The 24,341-nt window shown below is 37.1% G+C and overlaps 1 protein-coding gene across 1 annotated transcript in view; it reads left to right on the top strand.

Moving 5' to 3' along the window:
• Positions 1-1,554: 1,554 nt before the first annotated feature.
• Vsig1 (V-set and immunoglobulin domain containing 1) overlaps positions 1,555-24,341 on the top strand; it is a 29,024-nt gene continuing 6,237 nt past the window's right edge. Inside the window, exons 1-3 of the mRNA XM_048796863.1 lie at positions 1,555-1,654; positions 12,684-12,847; positions 22,309-22,507. Coding sequence (XP_048652820.1) covers positions 1,606-1,654; positions 12,684-12,847; positions 22,309-22,507 — 412 coding nt within the window. The 5' untranslated portion in view covers positions 1,555-1,605. The remainder of the gene's footprint in view (positions 1,655-12,683; positions 12,848-22,308; positions 22,508-24,341) is intronic.

Genomic DNA, 24,341 nt, shown 5'->3' with positions numbered 1-24,341 from the left:
AATGTTAATTTATGCTAGGAGAAGCCCAGAGACTGTGGTATATAAGTTAATCAAAATCTTCACGTAAGACAGCATGACTAATTTGTACCAAGAATTTGGATGAGTGAGGAAGAGGAGAGAGAAGAAAATTCTAAGTAGTTACAGAAATCACCTGGAACCAAAATTTGGCATAAGACATGAACATGGATGGGGAAGGAGGAATTAGGCCTTATGGAAGCAAAATGGCTTTCTGGGAAGTAGGGGGAAATTGGCTTGGCTAAGATCAGATGGGGCCAAACATTTCCTGTAAATTAAAGTTCATAAAACTATCACTTGAAACTTGCACACATTTCATGTGACCAAATGCTTTGAAGTGATAAATCTTGATAGCATTTTTCAAGTGGATGATTTAATGTGGTTAAAGTTCAGATGAGGTGAGGACCAGGTCTTGGATGGCTGGGAATTCAGATGAAAGACTTTGGACTTGCTGAAAGAGTCCATATAGGGTGTTATTGAAAATGCTTGATTAGAGTTGGAACATTGGCCTGTGACTAGTATACAGCATAAAGGAAGAAGAATTATGGGAGACCATTTAGGAAGCTGCTATGGTGAGTCAAAGGTAAGGAGCTGAGTATCTGGACCACAATGGAAGCAAAAGGTTGGAGAACAGAAATATTTGAGAGTGTCATAGGTAAGAAAACAACAGGACCTAGTGATCATATGGAAAGAGCCAGAGGAGGCTTTTAGGTTTCCTAGTGTAACTTAAGCATGACAGGAACTCTATTAGAAGTTCATAGTCACATAAAGCCTTCTCACCTGTGCAGTTTCCCATGTCCTCCTAGTGAACCTCCATTTCCAAGGAAACCCTATAGCAGCTATTCAGTAACTTAATTCTGCAAAAGTTTAGACTCATCCAATGAAAGTCCTCAAGCATTTATTCACTAATCTGATTTTGCAAAATTAGGTTAGTGAATAAGTGCTATAGTGCTTACTTGGAAGACAAAAAAATAATTCATTCTAGTTCCAGTTTTGATGGAAGGTAATGACAACTGCCAGTGCTTCCAAAAAGGTGACATGTCCAGTGTTTGTTCACATAGAAATGAGTTGCTTCAAAACCCATGTGCCCTTCCTGTGAACTGCATCTCTCCAAGAAATCTTATAGCACCAATTTACTAACCTAATTTGTAAAAGAAGGTTAGTGAATCATTGCTAGAAGATTTTCATGGAAATATTTGAAATTAATTAATTTTCTCAACTTTTATTTGTATATGCTCTCTTCCAACTGTATCTTTCAACACAAGTACAATTTTTAATAAGATTGATTTTAAACAATGAGACAGAGTATCTGGGTACAATGAACAAGAAGAATTTAAATACATGGGTTTATTATTAACACAGTAGCAAATATATCAAGGATACACACCCCATGAAAAGTGTTTCAAAGAAACACAAACCCGCTCTGAGAAAGGTCTGTACCCAATAAGTAAGCCCAAAGAGGCATGTTTGCTTGGTGATGCCCAGAAGATAAGCCTGGCAAACCTCAGTGTGATTGAAGAAGCCAGTCTGAGACTCAGCCTAGGTCAGGCAAGCTACGGGCTCCTACTGCTCCCAACAAACTTCAACACAATGGTCTTCACATTCTGGAAGGCTTTTCTGATCCTAAACTGCCTTGCAGGTAAGGAAGGGATCTCCAAACCACCACAGATAATTGGAAATGGAGCTTTTAGATTGAAATTATAAATTTTTGTATTAAAATTTCCTCTCTATATTTCAAAGGAATTTTGATTAGCATGCTGAGTAATTTTAAGAACTGTAGCTTAACAAATATGTGCCATGTTAATATTTGGGAGTCCAGTCTGTAGTAAAATTGTGTTATGGGGCTTCAGGATTGACCTTTTCTCAGAAAAAAAAATCGTACTATCTTTCTTAGTTTAAAAGTTGGACAAGTAAATTTGCTCTCTTTGAAACCAAAGTTTCAAAGGATAATTTCTCTCTTTTATTTAGTGTTTCCCTTAATGTCACGGTGATTGACTTGCTTTGCTACAGCAAGCAGAACCTGGGTTTAAGCCTGCCAGGGCTTACATGTGGGAAGGACAGAGATTCTATGAGCACTTTGTTATCTAATATTGCTTAGGGATTTTTGGTTTTCCAATCCTAAGACTGTATTTTGGAAAACATGTAAGTGATTTATTATTGCACACAACATGGATGATTTTAGGAATTCAAATAGAACAAATTCATTTTTGGAGTCAAAATCCCAATAGTGGTTAAAAGGCTGGAGAGATGACTAATTTGGAAAATGCCTTAGCCATTTTTCTCCAAATACCAGATACATTTTGAATCTGTTCTTACGGTAACCTAAACCTCATAGTAAATACAATACTATTGTTTATCAAAAATCAGGTAATTTTTAAGCCATTGGTAATGTTAGATCCTCTTTAAAGTGAGGTTTGATAAGTACATTTAATGAAACAAGAAAATGCTCAAGATAAAATACTAAGTTAAAAAGCAGGAAACACAAAACTATAATAAATTACTGGAAGGTAATATACTGATGCACTCACATTGGTAATCGCTGGGTGATAAGATTATGGATGATTTTGATTCTATTCACCATCTATTTCATACTTTCCAGGTTTTCTATAAGGAGTATTATTATTATTATTTTACAGTGCTGGGGGGGTTAAACCTGGGGTCTGCTGCATTCTAGGCAACACTCTACCACTGGGCTATAGCACCAGCCCCTATACTATTTTTAACATTAGAAAAAAATGTTACTTTGAAACCTAACATGTGGTTAGCAATAATTCTTTAACTATTTATTACTAAATGTTGACGCTGAACAAAAATGTTGTACAGTGTCAAGTCACCAAAAGGCAATTCTGCAAATATCCCATTGCCTAACCAGTCTGTATAGCTGGAAACACATGTTACTATTTTCCCTCACACCAGAGTATTCATTTAAATGTAATTTCAGACAGGAAAAATCTTTATTCCTTCCAAAAGGGCTTCCAATCACAAGCCAATTGGATCAAACCCCAGGCCCTCTGCACCAACTCTCTAAAATCATGTCTATAGCTGACAATTAATTCTCTATGTGAGGCCTATCCCTGGCCTATACTAAACACAGGGTTTGGAACAGTTTCAAGAATGATTTTCAGGGACTGAGGCTGTAGCTCAGTGGCAGAGTGCTTGCCTAGTGTGTGTGAGGCACTGGGTTCAATCGTTAGCACCACATAAAAATAAACAAATAAAGGCATTCTGTTCATCTACAACTACAATGATTTCACTATAACACATATATATGTACATATATGTCATATATATATATATTATAAACATTTTTATAGTCACCGTAGGAAGGTTTTTAAATGTGGACATATATAAATAAGAAAAAAAATCATCTGTAATCTTACCACTCAAATTTGGGTGAATTTCTTATCAATATTTTTTCTTTGCAAGTGTATATTACATTAAAAATGAAACCCATACCTTTTATGCAGTTTTCCTGTTGTTTAAAAAATTATCTAGCATGATGTTGGGATCTTACTTCTGACTTTTAGAACAAGGCCTGATCAGAATGACCAATAACTACTTCAGAGTGTCTTTTCTTAAATTACCATATAGCTGTTTTTGTTGGTATATATTATATGCTGTATATCTATGCATACCTGATCTAGCTGGTCCAAAGCAAAAAATGATAGTCAGCCCTGCAGACTAAAAAGAGGGTATACTATATTGTTATTTGCTATACTTACAGATGTGTGGATGTCAGAGAAAGGAAGATTTAGGTGATCTATACCTGCCATTCATAGTGATCCAGATCCTTCAGTTGATCCAGATCCTGCAGTTGATCCAGATATTACTGAGGGACAATTGGCAATATTTCCAACAATGTACAATTTAATGCCCCATCTGCACTTGTTTCAGAAAGAATATCATATTTCAAGTATGGTGCCTGGCACATAGTGGGAATATAGTAAATGGTTGTTGAAGGAATGAATTAACTTCCTAAACTCTAAACATTCAGAAATGATTTTCATATGAATATTTAAAATCAATTTTCTGTACAAATAAGCAGAGTAGTGTTTTTTAGTGTTACTCTCTCCCCTTATTTTATTTATTTATTGATTTATGTACTGTGAATTGATCCCAGGGGCACTTAATCACTGAACTACATCCCCAGGCTTTTTCAGTTTTTATTTTGAGACAACATGTCACTAATTTGCTGAGGGCCTTACAAAGTTGCTGAGGCTGGCCTTGAACTTGTGAACCTCCTACCTCAGCCTCCAGAGTAAGTAGGATTACAGGTGTGCACCAGCATATGTGGTTCAGAATTTATAGATTTATTTTAATCTTATTTTATTTTCAATGGCTTCCTTTTTTTGGATTAAAGGGAACTGTTTATTTTGCTGGACTTAAATGGTAGATATTCAGGTTGCTGCTAATTTGCTATTGTCAATTTTTTTTCTTTTTTAAATATTTAATTGATTTTATTTTTAAATTAAATGACAGTGGAATGCATTACGATTCTTATTACACTTATAGAGCACAATATTTCATCTCTCTGTTTGTATATAAAGTATGTTGACACCAATTCATGTGTTCATACGTGTGCTTTGGATAATGATGTCTATCACATTCCACCATCATTGCTAACCCCCTGACCCCTCCCTTCCCCTCCCACCCCTCTGCCCTATCTAGAGTTAATCTATTCCTCCCATGCTCTACTTCCCTACCCCATTATGGATCAGTCAACTTATGTCAGAGAAAACATTTGACATTTGTTTTTTGGGGGATTGGCTAACTTCACTTAGTATTATTTTCTCCAACCCCATCCATTTACCTGCAAATGCCATAATTTTATTCTCTTTTATTGCTGAGTACTATTCCATTGTGTATATATGCCACATTTTAATCCATTTATCGACTGAAGGGCATCTAGGTTGGTTGCACAGTTTAGCTATTGTGAATTGTGCTGCTATAAACATCATTGTGGCTGTGTCCCTGTGGTATGCTGTTTTTAAGTCCTTTGGGTATAGACTGAGGAGAGGGACAGATGGGCCAAATGGTAGTTCCATTCCCAGTTTTCCAGGGAATCTCCACAAAATTACAGTTATCTTATATTAGACAAAGGCGCCAAAAACATGCATTGGAGAAAAGATAACCTCTTCAACAAATCATTCTGGGAAAACTGGAAATCCATATGCAACAAAATGAAATTAAACCCCTATCTCTCACCATGCACAAAACTCAACTCAAAGTGGATCAGGGACCTAGGAATTAAACCAGAGACTCTCTGTCTAATAAAAAAAAAGTAGGCCCCAATCTTCATCATGTGGGATCAGGCCCCCAACTTCCTTAATAAGACTCCTATACCACAAGAATTAAAACCAATAATCAATAAATTGGATAGCCTCAAACTAAAAAGTTTCTTCTCAGCAAAAGAAACAATAGTGGGGTGAATAGAGAGCCTACATCTTGGGAGCAAATTTTTACTCCTCACACATCAGATAGAGCAATAATCTCTAGGGTATATAAAGAACTCAAAAACCTGATTACTAAAAACACAAATAACCCAATCAATGGCTTCTTAGGAGGTTTTAGTTTAAACCTGAATTCATGAAAGTAATTGTAATGAAAAATTTCTTCCACAAAAAATTCATGACTATCATCAAGATACTTGTAACATGTATTAGTCACCTGTTGTAAAGATATGTTAATATTGCTTTCATTTTCTGGATATATGTATTATACATGTGAAAGAAGTAATATATTTAAAATTTGGTTTTGCAGTCAAATCCAAAAGGTGGATGATCACTTGGTTTAATTATTTTGTAACTCAAAGCAAAGCAATTATACCTGAAGTTACTGTAAATTAAATCACTTCAAATGCATCATTTTTTAAAAATATATTTATTTTTTAGTTGTAGTTGGACACAATACCTTTATTTCACTTATTTGTTTTTATGTGGTGCTAAGGATTGAACCCAGCCCCTCACACGTGCGAGGCGAGCGCTCTACCACTGAGCCACCACCCCAGCCCCCAAATGCATCATTTTAAATATGGCTCATTGGAAGATATTTTTGCTATGGTATATTAGGAGAATAATAATCTTCCAAATAAGCAAAGTACTTGACCATATTATAGGCATTAAATGAATGAATTAATAACCATTACCAAATTGCAAGACATTTTAAAATCTTCTTAATATATTGATGTATGCACCTTGGATTATTTTCCTTTGATAATAAACACTGGATTTTAAAAGAAGTAAATCATAATTCAACCACAGATACATTTTTGTTTTGTTTTTTAATCCAGCCAAGTCAGTAAGGGGCACTGCAATCCTCAGTTTTGTTTAAACCAGGTATGATTCTTTAGCTTATTATTTATTCACATTCCTGTTAACATAGATATTTTTCTGACTTTATCAAATTTAAATAATTTTTCAATTTAAAATTAATTAATCTAAGGAAATACAACTGTTTATCTCCTGACATTCACAGAATTAACTCTAGTTTAGGACTAAATTTATACTGTTCACTACCCACGTGATTAAATTTAAATTAATTCAAATTAAGTAAAATTGTAATGCCATTTCCTCAGTCTTACTGGCCCAATAACTGCATGTGGATAGCAGCTACTAAACTGGACAAAGTGGAGATAGGATATTTCTATTATCACAGAAGTTTCCGTTGAACAGTGCTGGCTAGATGGTAATCTAACAAGGTTAAGTAATATGCACTAGATGAATGATGCTATATTTAAAAAAATGCCAATCTTAAATTACATAATTCTTAGCTCTGAAGTGTATTGTTACTATGTTAAGGTTGGACAATGTCTGAAAACTGTCTTTTTTCCAAAATTTAAGAGTTGGTTATGGGGCCAAATATTGGGAATCTAGGCAATAAAATGGTTCTCAGGTTTTGCCTTGCAATCATTACCTATTTACAAGACAATGTGTAGTATCCTCAAAAATATATTGTCTCACTTTAAATTTTGAAATCATCATCTGAATTCCAATGTGATATTACTGAGCTTTTCTATGTATCAAATTAGTTGTAGATTTTTATATCTTCTATTTTTAAAATGTTAGAAATGTCTGAATCAGATTAATAGTTCTCAAGCCCTTGGTTTTCATTCACTTCCATTCTGGTCTGTGCTATAAATGGCTTCCTGCTGCACTGACATGGCAGGCAAAGAATGTGTCTGTCTTTTTCATTATGATTTCCCCAGTGTTTAGCACTGCTTAAGACACAAAATAGGTGTTTGCCAGATATTTGTTGCTAGGCTCTGTGGTCTCTTCCATGCTTTGTCTTATGTGAGAACTGTGCTTACTCTACCATTAAGCACTTTTTACTGAGACTATCCATCAAATGGTTGTTTTGCCTTACATGTTCACATGTAACTATCATTGATCAATTTCATAACAGATACTGAGACCCAAACAAAAGAACAAAAATATTTGTCAAATCATCTCTCCAAAATATCTCTGTTTTAGGGAAAAGTTCTTGGGAACTTTAATGACTATCAAATTCCCAGTTCTATCCCTTTTATTTTGGAGACTTTAAAAGACATTCTAAAGTCATCATTTAAGCACAGCCACAGATGTGGCTAACTTCCAGGAGAAAGGAGATGAGCTTTTTGAAGACAGGAGGAATCCACTTCCCCTCCAACAGAGGAAAGCAGCTTTATCCAATGAAGTTTATGTTGGAAAGAGTAGCTGCTCTCTGAAGACCAGTTTTTCTTTTGGGAAAGGCATCATGGGAAAGGAAATTATGGGAAGAATAATGTTGCAAGAAGGAAAATGCATGGAATTAGAAAATGCTGTATTTGTGCCTACCTTAAAGCATTTTTCTCAATTCATCAATGCATTGGTTGTCATGTAAACTGTCTGCTGCCAAGGTGGGCCTGGCTATAACACAAAATACAGCTATTGAATCCAGGAAACAAAGGATAATCAGTACAATGGTTTGCTTTTACTTTTACTTCTTCAAAATGTTTCCCAACCCCCTAAATTCCTTTTCTATGACTGCTGTCATTAAGTAAGAAAAATGAGAAAGTCTTTGGAACCTCTCACATTCATAGGTAGGCAGAATTAATACTGTTAAAACGGCCATATTACCAAAAGCAAGCTATAATTCAATGTAATCCCCCTCAAAATTATATTCTTCACAGAACTAGAAAAAAAATCCTAAAATTTATATGGAAGAATAAAAGATCCAGAATTGCCAAAGCAACCCTGAGCTAAAAGAACAATGCTGGAGATATCATAGTACATGATTTTGAATTATACTGCAAAGCCATAGTAACAAACAAACAAACAATAAAAGCAAGGTACAGCATAAAAAGAGTCACATGGACCAATGGGACAGAACAGAAGACACAGAAACAAATTCACACAGCTATAATCATCTGATTCTCAAAAGGTGTCAAAAACATACACTGCAGAAAAGACAGCCTCTCTAACAAATGGTGCTGGGAAAACAGAATATCCATATGTAAAAGAATGAAACTAGATCTTTATCTCTCACACTGTGTAAAAGTCAACTCAAAATGGATCCAAAACTTAGGAATTGGATGAAAAACCTTGCAATTGTTAGAAGGGAAAATATTTCAGCACAGAGGTGTAGGCAAAGATGTCCTGGTTAGTACTCCTATAGCTCAGGAAATCAGAGGAAGAATCAATAAATGGGATGTCATCAAATTAAATGACTTCTGCACAGCAAAATAAACAATTAATAAAGAGATAACCAACAGAATGGGAAAGATCTTTGCCAGTTATTTTTCCAACAGAGGATTAATAGCCAGAATATATAAAGAATTAAAAATACTCAACAAATGCTTCCCTAACTAAATCGTTGTGTTCATTTGTTCATTAAGGGCCTTGACTTACCCATATGTTTGTCTAATTTGTATATTTGTACAATAATATAACACATATGAATTTTAATCTCAATTGTCATGATAGCATTTCTAATTTTGGGGGAGGTGGTACTGGAATTGAATCCAACGTTACTATTATTTTTTTGGTAATGGATTGAATCCAGGGGCACTTTAACACTGAGCCACATCCCCAACCCTTCTTATTTCTAACTTTGAGGGTCTTGCTAAGTTGTTCAGGGTCTCATTAAGTTCCTGAGGCTGGCTTTGAACTTGCAATCCTCCCAAAGGCTGGGATTATAGGTGCAAGCCATCATGCCCAGCTTGTCACATCTCTTTAAATCCAACTTTCTGACTTTCTTTGTGGGTCCTTGTTCTGTACCATTCTTTATATACCGTCCATTGCAGTAATTCACCAATTTCACCTTTCCATGTGGGTTCCTTGTTATATCACTCAGTTTCCTCACGCTGTAGATTTTTACTTTTCTTTGCAACAGCAACTTCCAAGTTTGGGCATCCCTTTTCCTTAAAATGTAGTCTCAGGACAAGTAACTAAACATTCTTTAAAAACAAACAAAAAAAGTACCTTCAGAATAAGGTTTATAGATGATTTGCACAATGGTTGAGTGTACCTTGCATAATCTGTTCTCAGAACATCAGGGTGCCCAGAACACAAAATCACAAGTGCACTTTGATATCAACTTGTAAGAATACTGCTACATTCAAGAGTCATAAAGGAAAACTATAACTTAAATAAAAGCCTACTAAGACTCACCCAATATGAAATAGATAATTTGAATAGCCCTATAACCATTAAAGAAATTGAATTCATAATTTAAAAAGCTTCTACAAAAGAAATCTCCAGGTCTAGGTAGTTTCAGCGGATATTTCTACCAAACATTTAAAGAATAATTAACATCAATTTTGTATATATTCTCTTCTAAAAAAAAAAGAGGAGAGAACACTTCATCTCATTTTATGAGAACAGTATTACCCTAACACTAAAACCAGACAAAAACAGTACAAATAAAGAGAATTACAGACTAATATCTCTCATGAACTTAGAAGTAAAATATTCAATGAAACACTAGCAAGTTGAATCAAGCAGTGTCTAAAAAGAATTACACATCATGACCAAGGGAGATTTATTTCAAATATGAAAGGCTGGTTCAACATTCAAAAATTATTTCATGTATTTTCATGTAATAGTCTAAAGAAAAATTATGATCATATCAATTGGTGCAGAAAAAAACATTTGGCAAAATCCAATACTCATTCATGAGGAAAAACTCTTAGAAAGTTAGGAATAGCAGGTATGTGAGCTTCACAGAGCTACTATAAAATGTTGCCACAATTGGGTACTTAAAACAAGAGAAATTTATTATCTCGCGTTTCTGGAGGCCAAAAGTCTTAAATCAAATTATTGTTAGGCTTGATTACTTCGTGGCTGCTGAGAATTCTTGTCATTCCTTGATGTGTAAAAGCATCATTCCAATCTCTGCTTTCATCTTTATATATCATTTACTTGTATGTGTGTATGTGTAAAATTTTCCTTTCCTTTTACTTATAAGGACAACAGTAATCGGGCCAACCCTGAATGCATGATAATCTCATATAAATATCTTTAACTTAATTTCATCTGCAAAGACTTTATTTTCCAATAAGGTTAAACTCCCGAAGATTGGGGGGTAGGACTTAGACTAAACTCTTTTGGGACACAATTCAACCCACTGAAGAGAATTGCTTCAGTTCAATAAAGAGCATCTACAAGTAACATATGTCTTTGTACTTAATGGTGAAATAACTGAATGTTTTTCTCCTAAGATTAGGAACAAGGCAAAGATGTCCACTCTCACTCTTATTATTCAACATGGTACTTGATGATATAGCCATTGTAATTGGGCAGGAAAAAGAAACAACATATAGATTCAAAAGGAAGAAATAAAACTACGTGACAGAAGACTAACATCTAGATTGCATAGAGAACTCTCAAAACACAACCATAATGAATCCAATTAGCAAATGGGCAAAAAATATGAACAGACATTTCGTCAAAAAGTTATAGAAACAGTAAATAATCACATTGAAGGATGTTTGGCATAACTAGCCATTAGGGAAATGCAAATTATCAGAATGATTAAAATAGAAAATGGTGACAGCATCAAATGCTGGTGAAGATACAGAGAATCTGGATCACTCATGCCATATTGATAGAAAGGTATAATGTTGCATTCACTCTGGAAAGCAGTGTGACTTTTCTTTTTACATAAAACTAAACATGCAACTACCATATGACCCAGCTATTGCACTCTTGGGAATTTTTCCCAGAGAAATGAAAATTTCTGTTCATGCAAATATCTGTACACAAATACTTGTTGTACTTTTATACTCTAGATAAAAACTGGAAATACTTCAGATGTCCTTAAATTAGTGAATAATAAAGCTCTGATGCATATATGCCATCAGATATTACCAAAACAGCCAACTACTAATATAACTTGAGTGGATTTTCCAGAAATTATGCCAAGTAAAAAGAACTAGTGCCAGAAGTTTACCATGATTCCATTTATGGCACATTTATGAGATGACAAAATTTTAGAAATAAAAGACATATTAGTGGTTGTCAATTGTTAGAAACAGGGATGGGGTACATGAGGGAAGTGTCAATGCTTTTAAAGGTCAACATGGGGCATATTTGTGGTGATGGAAGTGTTCAGTAACTTGACTGTAGTGGAGACACAATCCTACACATGTGATAAAATTGAATAGAACTAAATACATGCTCACAGTTGCATGTGTACAAGTACAATTGGAGAACTATGAATAAAGTCAGTGTGTGTAGTATCAAAGTCAATATCCTGGTTGTGATACTATACTATAGTTTTTACAAAATATTACCATTGAGGGAAACTGAATAAAATGCATATGGTATATCTTTCCTGTTCCTTAGAAATGCATGTGTATCTATAATTATCTATACTTATCTTAATAAAAGTTTCAATTAAAAATTATTGAGATGGAGGTAGGGTGCTTGCCTAGCATGTATGAGGTCCTGAATTCCAATCTCATCACCACAAAAAAATTGAGGACCCAAAATACTTTTTCTATGTAAATTATTTCTATTTATATGTGCTATGTTCAAAATTAAAACTGAGAAAATAATTTTAAAAAATTCACAAACACACATTTCATTAGCCACTAGAACAATGACATCATTGCATGTCATGCAGATTTTGGGAAACTCCAATGTATACTCATGAGAGAATGAGAATGAAAAAGAAAATAGACAACATCTTAATATTGTTATGAATGTAATTTTGATCTTGCAAATGCCCCTCCAATGGTCTTAGGGAAGGAGTAACCAATTCATCCCAGTTTGCCTGGGATTTTTCTGGCTTTAGTCCTGAACTCCTATAAAAACAAGTATTGTTTGCTTGAGACCTATCGAGTTTCAAAACTAAAAGTCCCACATTCAAAGGACTCTTGATGCTTACAAAACTGGGTTAGTTGTTATCTATATTTATGGACCTTTTGGAGGCTCTTGGACAAGAATGTGTGCAATCCTTAAATAGGAGGAATTCCCAATTCAGTGCTATTATCTCACCATCACCTAGGTTTTGAATATCTTTACACTGCAACTTGTTAGAAACTCCCCTTTCCCTGGCCTCATTGTTTGCTCAGTTTCCCTTTATTCCACGTTCTCCTCCTCACTTTGGATTCTCTAAATAAGATATTTTTGAAAATGTTTTGTGACCCCAAAAAAGTGTCATCATAATCTAAATGTGTACCATTGTTTTTCTGATGATTATCTTTTCAGGTCAGGTTAACCTGGTGCAAGTGACCATCCCAGACAGTTTCGTAAATGTGACTACTGGATCTGATGTCACTCTTCTCTGCTTCTACACCACCACTGTGGCCTCCACGGACAAGCTGTCCATCCAGTGGTCTTTCTTTCATAAGAAGGAAATAGAGCCACTTACTGTAAGTTCCTAACCTCTTCCCCTTTGCTAGTTCTGACTGAAAACTGTTGGGGTAATTATGTGAAGGAATGATATGCCAGTGACAACAGTGACAGAACCTGAGATACAAAGTTTGAAGATAGATGTCTAGGGAAGACCATCATGTAAGTGAATTTGCCTTTGTGTTCTCTTCATATTGTTTTATACCTGTTATCTCATTTATGTATAGAGATAACCGGTATAAAACAATATGAAGAGAACTGTGTGTACCATGTATTCTATACTAGACAGAAATGTCTTCTCATGAGTGAAATGAATAGTAGTTCTGAAAGAACATCCCCTCCAAATATCTCCATACTGTCTCAAAGACATTGGATCAATTGCAAGTCCTAATTAATCTGCAGATCTCTTCATCATTTAATATCTTGGATCTATCTGTTAAGGGAACTGGCTCTTTGAACCAGACTGAGTACTGACAGAAGGAAACTACTTATATGGGTAGAGAGGGAGCCACAGTAGAGGTCAACCCTAGGTAAATAAGGATAGCATAAAGCTAGAGGCTCTAAGTTCTGGGGGGGGGGAATCGCTAGAGGATGGTAGATAAACATCAATAGGGGAGGATTATTCCACAGGCAAGGTGCCTATTCCCAGATTTTATTCATCCACCCTTGAGGGTAAATCCTTCTTTAAATTAGCAAAAGGATTAAAATTGTATTCTCACAGGTATGTGTGTGCATGTGTTCACATATGTACATGAGCACATATGCAAAAATGCCCATATATACCCCTTGAAGAAAAAGGTCTTTAGCTTTCACCAAGTTTTCAAAAAACATGCATGAACTAAAGTGGAGTTTAGAGAAGAGACCAATCAGTGTGGTTTGGAATATGCAGTTATTTTGAGTCTTGAAGGAAAGGAAGGGTTCAGTTAGTAGAAAGATAGAGGGAGAATAAGTTGAGTGAGCTAAGGAAGGCCCAGGGGCAGAGGTGGAGGGGAAGGAGGGCATTGGAGGAGGCACACCTTGGGAAGTGTTGCTTCAGCCAGTAATGTTCAGTGCTTAATCCTTGCTTTTACTAGAAATCCTAATCATTTGTCAGCAGGAAACACCATTCAGGGGAAGATTCCATCAATGTCACTATCTAGTCAAATAATTTGCTTAGTACTGGTTACCTCGGACAGATATTTGAATCACTCCGTGCCTCTCTTTAAAATATGATACAACAGCAATACTCAGGAGAATTAATTGACATAATGCATGTGAAAACATTTGGGAAAAATATAAAGCCCTCTAAAGTTTATCCCATGTAAACACCATTATGATTAGCAGCAGCAGTAGTACCACCACCACTAATAAAAACAGTTTTTCCACCAGTTTCCATCACCCAAAATGTCCTGACCCAAGACCTTGCATGTTGGAGCCAAGTAAGAAATTATCAGTTTCCATTGCAAGTTGCTCTCGCTTTGAATGTGGATGGCAATAATCACATGATCTTTTTAAAATCCTATTTTCTGACTAGTCTTTTCAACAAACTCTTCATCTGTAGGCTTGAAGTTCTTCTCATTTTTCCAGTAGGGACTGAATTTACAGAGTCTTTGCTAATATATTTTATACTTGATACTCAAATCAAGATGGCCTCACCTGCCTGGAGGCCAGGCAAAGCCAGTCTGAGTTCAAAAGCCCAAATTCTTCTATATGCCTCCTTGACAATGGAATTCACAGGGCCACTTCTTCTTTGAACTATGTAGCTAGTGAGGGAGGAAGCTGCAAAGCCAAAGGGTATTGTGACCACCAGTGAGTACTATTTTTTTTTTGTTTTAGCTCTAAGAATGAACGGGAAGATATGATTAAACTGACTGTGGATTGAGCTCAGGGCACCTCTTAGAAGAACATTGAAAAGAAAATCCATTAACAAATAGGTATTTAATAAGTAGTTTATTTACTTGCCATTTGACTCATTCTTCAGATGTCAGGTACAGCTGCAGCAAATAATTCAAGATATTTACTCTTTAGGGATGTCCAAGCCAAATGAGGTCCTCTCTACTGAGCTGCTGAGTCAGAGAACATGCTCCCTGATCTTAAAACTGCATGAGATCTGTGTGCTATGCTTGGGTTTTAGCCATATGGAGGACAGGATAGAGTAGAAACATCTCTTAACTTGAGAACAGTGAAAACCAACCCCCATAGCACAAACCTCCTCCTCCTGTTTTCCTGTTTTCCTTCAACTCACCCTGACCAGATCCTCATTATAAATATTTGAAGTCTCTGTTTTTGGAGAATGGAAACCCCTTCCCTCTCTCCCCATATTCTGCAGGCATGTGCTTCTCTGTGCTTTCCCAAATGAGTAGCTTTAGAGCCCCATTGGAAATCTCCTGACGGATGTCAGTTTATTGCTGTACCACTTACTTACTGGTTGGTTGACCTTACAGAAGTCACTTGACTTTTCAGAGATTTAGTTTTTCCATCTATAAAATGGAACTACATACATACCTCATAGCTTTAATTAGAAGATTAAATGAGATGATGCTTGTGAGGCACTAGGAATCCTTCCACACTGTAGCATTCAGTGAATCTGAGCTAATATTAGTGCCACTGCCACTCACAAAAAGGTGATTTTGCAAAATTCTTATCCCCCTCATGCTTTGGTGTACTAGAGGGACTGGGAAATGGGAACAGGGAACCCAGCCTAACAAGATACACTTAGTATAACTGAACGGCTGGGACAGAGCTCTTCAGGGACATCGTGGCCCTCACTGGCTCACAGATCCACTGTCTTCAGGGTCTCTGTGGCTAGAAATAGACCCTAGACACCTTTTGTACTGCTTCATGTCCCTGAACAGAGATTCTCCTCAGTCAAGGGATTGCAGACTTCCTGGGTTGAGATAGTATTTTTCAACATGGGAATTGGCCTCCATTTCAAGACCCTTTCCTCTTTGAGCACTTCTATGCATTCAAAATTCTGTAGGGCATGCAGTATGCTAATCTATGGATTGCTGGTGGGACATTTTGGGGATGCTAGGAAAACGCTTTTGTGTTAGTAGACAATTCAATGATATGGGAGTGAGATGTTGCCAGACTGACCACTGAGTGATTCAATTCAACTCCTGGGTTGATACAATAGTATAATTCAGCTCTCAGATCCACCCATTTCTGCTCAAACACAGCATGGCTCGTGCCTCAATACTGAGGGTTTGGAGGAAAAGGCAGTCAGTCAGTGTCTAAAAATGGCGCATACAAGAGACGCTCGGGGAAGATGTAGCTGGACCTCTCAGGTAAGAACACCTGTTGGTGTACTACTAGACTCCTTCACTGTTTGCAGTCTCTAGGGCACTGGCACAAGCTTCAGGAGTGGGATGGAAGGGTCTGAGTTTAGTGAAAATCCGGATAAGCACAAACCCTTGGCAAAACTGGAAAAGTCTTGATTTCACCTTCTCATATCCACACCTAGAACACTTTTCAGCCTCCTTCAAAAGTTTCAGGGCCCTATCGCTGCCCTTATCTGGGCAGTGACCAGCTCTTGCTACATGCCCATCTTCTCCTCCTCCCCCAAATTGTTGTGTTAAAGTAGAATTGAATCAGAGACCTGGTATTTCTCAGATGATGTTATTTCTTTGTAACTGTCCCATCTAGGGGGTTCCTTTGGTAAGCAGCAACTACAAAAGTAACCCACAAGTTTTCTGACTCAGAGACAAGAATATTCATTAGCATGGTAGTCCATTTAGAGATGGCCTCTTCTCATAAAATTTGGACAGTTTCAGATAGTCAGTTCTTTGGCAGGGAATCTCAGCTGAAAACTTTGCACCTGGTAGGCTAGCATGGAAATTTTGGACGGTCTGATGGCCCTCGGGTTTCACAGAGGGCCTCTTCTTCCGCCTAGCCTATTACTGGTAAATTTACAGAATTCACCTGCCCATGAACAGAATACACATTGACCCTCCTTAGCATGAGTCTCTTAGACAATACTCTTCTAGAATATTTATAATGGAAGGAACCCTTTGACACACTCATATTCCCAAAAGATGCATAAATTGTACAACATCTTTCCAAGGACTTAGTGCCCTCATGTTATGTGGCTTCTCAGATTTTCCAACCTGGTCTGATCACTAGAGTTATGTTAAAACATTAGAATTATGTTAAAACAGAGTTATGTTAAAACATTTTTTCTAATGTTGGTATATGGGGGAGTTCCATCACCTCAGGGGCATTTTATAAAGGAGAAGGTATTGATTTGATTGTTAGGACTTGGAGTCACTACAGGGATTTAGTGGGTGCTGGTAAAGATGCTAAATATCCTGCAAAACAGGACAGACCCACACAAAAAACTGCCTGACCAAAATGCTAGTATCACCCTTATTGAGAAATGCTATAAATCTTCCCTCCCTCCCCACCAAAGTTACCTATTTTGTGTCCCATTCCTAAAAGTCTCTATATTTGCTATATCTGATAAGTGAATTTAACACTAAAGTGCTAGGGAGTGGCAATAGCTTATATTGTTGTCTTTCAAAGAAAAGCACTTAAGCTGGAATCTTCTATGACTTCACCCAAAAGTAGCAGATGGTAGGCTGGTAAGAGAGTGGTTTGAGGGCATGAGAGCCTTTCTTTTGGTATTTTATTTCCTCCATATGCAATCCCAACCCTCATAGTACAGACCAGAGAAAATTCTGGGCTTGAGACCTTTGCCACCTAACCCTCTCCCCTTGGCTAGCCTCTCTATGGGAAGTACCAGAAAGCAAGAAGCTTCAAGGGAAATAATGTGTGGTTTGTTGTGGACTTCCATGCCTTCCACATCTCCCAAAGGAAACTGCAAAAGCAGTTCTGGAAACTAAAGGCATTTAGTAACTCCAAGTCTGACTCAAATAGAAAGCAGATGAAATTCTTTCAACCCTTCTTGTTTATATACCAAGTCACTAGTTTGAGAGCAGTGGCATAAAGTTGAAGAAACATCTTTTAGGACAAATCTGGCTCCCAGATGCACAGCATCGTGTGACTAGGAACTTAACACAGTAAGAGCGGAAAGCCTGCTCTGCAAAGAACTCAGAGGCCTGCAGTGCAGCTGGCAAATGTCAAGGGCATCATGTAGTGAACCTGCTTAGTGTGGGAAGCATCAGGCCAGTGAATAATGCAATTGGCAAGAGGAAGATCAGACTGGAATGGGATTGAATGGCTCCCAAGGGGAAGGTTGCCTGAAAATCATCTTCCTTGCCTCAGGCAGGAAGGACTGTGAGTGCTACCTGAATATATTCAGTGGGAACGGAAGGTGTGAGTTCTAGGTCTGAATGTAAATTGATTGTGTAACTTTGGGAAACGCTCTTCCACTACTGGGCCCTCATTGGCATCTGTAATAGAAGAGGATGAATCAGTTTGCAAATAGGAGGCCTCTGGACTAGATTTGGCCAGTGGACAGATTTTGGTTAGCTCTGTGTTTTTGTTTCCACAGTGTGCACTGTCTCCCCATTCACCACAGTTCCCACCATCCCTTATGATCCCCCCAATACCCACCAGTCTCTCCCAGCCATTTCCCCATATTTAGAATATTCACCTAGCTCCTAAAGTTTCCTTAGCCTTAGAAACCACGAACTAAGTGATCTCAAAGAGCGTTTTATAACCAATATGATATTGTGACTCTACACATTAAACTCTAGCATCACCAAGGGAGCAGGCAGAGAGGACCTTGGAAGAAAACAGTGCTGTTTGCTATGAACAAAGGCACAAAAGAGAAAGTGGGCAAAAAAATTAACAAGCACTCCTTAAGGGAACACTGGGATGAATTTTCTTAAAGCAGGACATCTTCACCTCCCACTCTACCCTACCAAGGATGTGGCCTACTGAATATTGGAGGCTTTTCCTGGACCTCAATTGCTTTGATATCTAAATTGACAGTAATATGTCTTTGAAAAGTTTACAGGCCACATAGGATCATGGGTTGGACTTTGGTCATTGTTCAGCTTTGATTTTTAAAAGAGTTATTCTTTTGTGGAAAATAGAACCAAGTTGCAGTGCTTCCTATGTGATTAGATAAGCAGTTTCAGGAAAACGGTTCTTTCTTTTTTCTTTACAAAGATAGTGTGACAGAATCGACTTCCTCTTAAGGAAACCCCATCCATCTATGTATTCAGCTGCCATTTAGCCACTTTCCCTCTCACACAACACCCGGAGGCCAAGATGATTTTAGGTCTCCATTATTATTCCTCCTTCCTACCTCCGATACCATTTATTGTTATTTATGACAGGAGAAAAGTGATTAGAGATAGGATAGAAGGATGGTAAAGTTCTTTTTCATGGGTAAGTTACAGAACCAGGACCTCATTGCTTATTTGCTAATTTTACCTCAATTTATGCCCAACTAAGAGAGTTTCGCAGTGGCTTCTTTTCGTGTCCTAATTCTAGCCTAAAATACACTCTATTGGGCCTCTGATCTCTGTAGAAACAAGGACTTTTTCACCTGGATCCTCTGAATTTCAGGCAGGACTGATGTATCTCATTGTTATGTAATCAGTCGTAGGGCTGACCTGTACCCAGTCTTCTTGGGGACAAAGAAAATGGCCAGATGTTTAAGTTCTAAAGGGATTTATTGATGGACAGCAGGCTGTATTCCAGGTAAGAGGCAATGGAGCCTCAAATTGTTGATCAGAAAGTGAATACGCCAGGGTGGCACATGCCTGTAATCCCAGCAGTTTGAGAAGCTGAGGCAGGTGGATTGCGAGTTCAAAGTCAACCTCAGCAATTAATGAGGGCCTAAGTAACTTACAGAGACCCTGTCTCTAAAATATAAAAGGGGCTGGGTATGTGGCTCAGTGGTTAAGCACCCCTAAGTTCAATCCTTGCTACAAAAAAAGTGAATAAGGTAAATGGCTTTTGAAATACTGACCCCCCCACACCGTCTCACTTGAATACCTTGAGTTAATACCTCTAGTTTATAAACAAGATCACTCTGAGACAAAAGGCCTCTGGTTCAGTAGGTGTGAATTATGAATTATAAATGGCTGTAGTTAGGGCAGGAAAGAAAGCATGTTGATGTTAGAAAAAACAGAAGAGACAGTTCTTTTTTACATAAATTTGCTTGGTTCTTTCATTTTGCCCTCCAAATATATCTTTCTGTGTTAGTTTTAATATATATTGACTTTCTGCTTAAAGGAAAAGACATTTAAATTTATCTAGACAATATCTTTTGATTTTCTGATTACTTTCTGTCTTTGATCAGTCAATTAGGTAAATAGCTGGAATTAGGTGAACTGAGCTCTAGTCCTGTCTCAACTGTTAATTTTGTGTGTGATATTTTTTTAAAACTTCTCTGGGCTTCAGTTTCTTCTGGAAAGTAAGGGGACTGAATTAAACGAACTGTAAGACCCTTCTAGTCGATTTTATGAAAATGATTAGTCTCTTGGACTAAGGCAATACCAATTTATTGAACAATAAACAACAATCACTGAATGCCTCACATTCATACAAAACTGACAAAATACATACACAGTACATATATATTATGAAGGGACCTCAGGGATTACTTTGCACAGTGATTCCCAAGCTTTAGTCACTCATGTGTCATCTTCATAATTTTTGTTGTATTTGTGGAACACCAGTATTATTAATTACTTAATGTTTTCTATGCTGACTTGATTTCTTAGAATCTTACAAAAATCTGCCTTAGTCTAACCAAAAGTAACAATATACATGAAGCTGCATATTTGATGTGTTAGATATGTCTCTTTCAAACACACATTAAAATTAGTAGATTTTCATTTAGGTACTATCTGAAATCAATTAAAGTGGCTATACTTGGGGAATACATATCATACTTTGGAAAACATTGTTCTGGTTCCTTGTTCAGATGTGGAAACTAAAGGTTAGAGAGATTAAATAACTTTGTTTCTTATCACAAAGCAGGTTGCCATGGAGGCATGACTAGAGGCCACCTCCCCTGCCTATGCCATAGTCAGAGGTAGAGCACAGCCAGAGGGAGAGCTGTGGCCAAAACCCAGTCCATTTAACCATTAAACCAGACCTCTTTTTACCACATCATATTGTTCCCACAGTTCCTTAGACTAATTATGAACTAAGAATCCATGTTCTTTAATGGGACTAAAATGGGACTAGAATCCAGATCTTTCTTAAGCCTAGTAAATAATAATAATAATAATAATAATAATAATAATAATAATAATCCCTTTTGGCTTAAGATGTGTCATTTGATCTTTCTGTGTCTGAGTTCCCTTATTTGACATGGAGAGAAAGATGGTAGATACGATTGACTAAGCACTTCCTAGGCCTTATACTAGCTCATGCTGTTTCATACTCAGGAAACACTAGGAAGGATTAGGGCCAGATGATTTCTCAGGAATGTTTCTGTTCTGAAATCTGACACTTCATTTTTTTTTAATTTTTAATTTGTTTTTATTAGTTATACATGACAGTAGAATGCATTTATGCACTTTGATATATCATACATAGATGGGATATAATTTCTTATTTTTCTGAGTGTACATTTTGTAGAATCACATTGGTCATGCAGTCATATATATACATACAGTAATAATGTCTGTTTCATTCTACTATCCTTCCTAACCCCACATCCCTTTCCTCTCCCCTCCCTTCACTTCCCTTTACCTAATCTAAGGTAACTCTTTTCTTCTCTAGTGCCCCTCCCCATCTTACTGTGAATTAGCATCCACATATTAGAGAAAACATTTGGCCTTTGGTTTTTTGGGATTGTCTTATTTCGCTTAGCATGACTTCTCCAACTCCATCCATTTACCAGAAAATACCATAATTTCATTCTTCTTTAAAGCTGAGTAAGTGACGAAGTCTCATACTTTTAACAAACAGAGGAAATCCAGGTTTGCTTATTCGGAGGCATTTGGGTGTATGAAAAGAATATGAACATCTGAATTTTTAGAGACATCAGATACTGTTATTGAGTAAGGTAAACTCAAATCAAAAGTTTATGAAGTGGGGCTGGGGGTGTAGCTCAGTGGTACACAATTGCCTAGCATTTGTGAGGCACTGGGTTCTGTTCTCAGCACCACATAAAAACAAATAAATAAAATAAAGATATTGTGTCCATCTACAACTAAATTTTTTTAAGTATATGAAGTGGTAAAAAAAATGACAGTTTTTATTTCCCATCAGACATTTGGTCCTGTTTAACAAGTTTCCTTCAGGAGGACTCAGCACGTGAGCATTTTGATCTCCTAGACCAGGTTTAAGAGTTAAATCATGTCAGCTCCAAGCTGTCCCCTCCTCTTAGAATAGGCATACAAGCTCCTGCCAAGATGACATCACAGAGTTTATCTGAGGTAATGACTGTGAACAGTTGTAAGAAAATTAAGTTCCCCCATGAACTGACAAAACCTTGGTCACAGAGACCTATTCCCCAGAGAAGAAAGATGCTGCTTCTTATCAAAGGTAATATGAATAGAAGGAGCTTCCAGATAACTTATCCTAGTCATGGACACTCTCTAGTTCTCATTTCTGTTATTTTCTGTCCTAGGTTTACTATTCTGAAGGTGGAGAAGGTCAGGCCTCTGGACAATTCAAAGATCGAATTATAAGGTCCACCATTCCAGGTAATGCGTCTATCACTATATTGCGTATGCAGCCAGCAGACAGTGGAATTTACACCTGTGATGTCAACAACCCTCCAGACTTTGTTGGCAATAACCAAGGCACTCTGCACGTCACTGTGTTAGGTATGGACACTTTTATCTTCTTGGAGCAACTCAGGACAATGAATGACCAGGGTACCTAGTTATGATGCTAAACAGATCTCTGGGGATAAATATACTTACTGTTCCTTTCATTACCAGGGAAACAGAGACACACCACCAACTCAACCTGTACAAGAGCACTGAGAAATCATTAATAAAACATGTAGAAGCAATTTCCCAAACAAAAAGGGCTGTCAAAATGACAACAGTAGATAATCCAAACTCCAGATAACTCTATTTCTGAAGAATACAATGAAAACAGATGAGTCAAGTCACTGTCCACCCCAAATGATCACAAGCAACTATTTCAGAGGGAACTTCCATCCAATTAGAGCCAGACTTACCTGGAGGAGACAAATGTCAAATTATTACTTCTCCAAAGTCTACTACAATTCCATGAAATCCTATTGGCAGGATTTTCTCTTTTAAAAATGCTCATGCTATTTGGAAAAGGGGACACACATTAGGCCATTGTTAAGAACTTCTGTATATACATATATTCATTATATGATGTTAAGCAAGTCATATCGGCTCTCAAAATGAATTTGGAGTAGTTCCTTGTATTCAGGATTTATTGACTGCCAACTTTGTCCCAGGATGGATAGGGTCATCATAAGTGATGGAGACATGTTTTCTGCCTTTAGAGAGCTCCAAATTTTGGTGATCTCTAGTGATCCTTCCAACTTTTATCTGACAGGACAATGGGGGCTAAACCCTGCAGGGCCTGGGAGTGGGAATTACTAAAGGGTGGAAGAAAAGGACTGGCAACACTTACTGCCTACCCAGTTTACTAAGCATTTCCTACTTCTAAATAATCCTAAATGGAGTTGATGTAGTCATTGCTCTTCTCCAACTATGTATATACATCATACAAAAGGAGGCATTAGATCAAATCAGTAATAAGAGTTGCTTGGAGAAGCAGCAATTGGTAACAAGGTGCATACCTAGGAGAACTGCTCACAATTGCCTTAGCTTGCCACTGATATGATGGCATACAAGTACAGCTAATGTTTACCATGAGGTTTGCCACTGCATCTAACCACCTGGAAAAGAGGGAAAAGTACCCAAGAGCTATTGTTTAAGATTGGATTAGGGGCTGGGGATGTGGCTCAAGCGGTAGCGCGCTCGCCTGGCATGTGTGCGGCCCGGGTTCGATCCTCAGCACCACATACAAAACGAAGATGTTGTATCCGCCGATAACTAAAAAATAAATATTAAAAAATTAAAAAAAAAGATTGGATTAGTTCAACCCTTTGTGTTTTACCTTGCTGAGTACTGTGCTAGGCATAGGGGTACAGAGAAAGAGAAAAGAGTTTATGTTCTAGTTTGAAAGACTAGCCATATACATGGGAACTAAATGGTGTGGTATGAGTGCCAAAGCATCAAGATGGGAGTCAAAAGACCTAAGTTCTAGACCTTATTCTGTACTCAGTGATTTCATGCAAATCAGTTCATTTTTCTCTGATCATTGTAAGATGGGATTATAACTGCCCTGTCTTCTTTAGTGATTTGTTGTAAAGATAAAATGAGATATAAGCGATTAAAGAGCTCTTTAATGTTCAAATAATTTGAGAGATTAATTCTCTAACTGATTTTGTTTCTCCCTGACTCCAGAGTGTTCTGAGCAGAAGCAATCTAAAGAGGCAAAGCTTCTTCAGAAAGGACTTGGAAATAGCCCTGAGATAAACTTAGACAAGAAGGTTGATGTTCTTAAATTTAAGCTTCAGAAGATTCAAATCAATTTCTCTAAGAAGTTGAGGGTAACTCTCCTGTGAGTTATTCTTTCTTTTTTTTTTTTTTTTTTTTTTTTTTTTTT

This window comes from Marmota marmota, unplaced genomic scaffold (genome assembly GCF_001458135.2).
Source record: "Marmota marmota marmota unplaced genomic scaffold, marMar, whole genome shotgun sequence".
In the NCBI taxonomy this organism is placed as follows: domain Eukaryota; kingdom Metazoa; phylum Chordata; class Mammalia; order Rodentia; family Sciuridae; genus Marmota; species Marmota marmota.
This window is presented reverse-complemented; position numbering and strand designations above follow the sequence as displayed.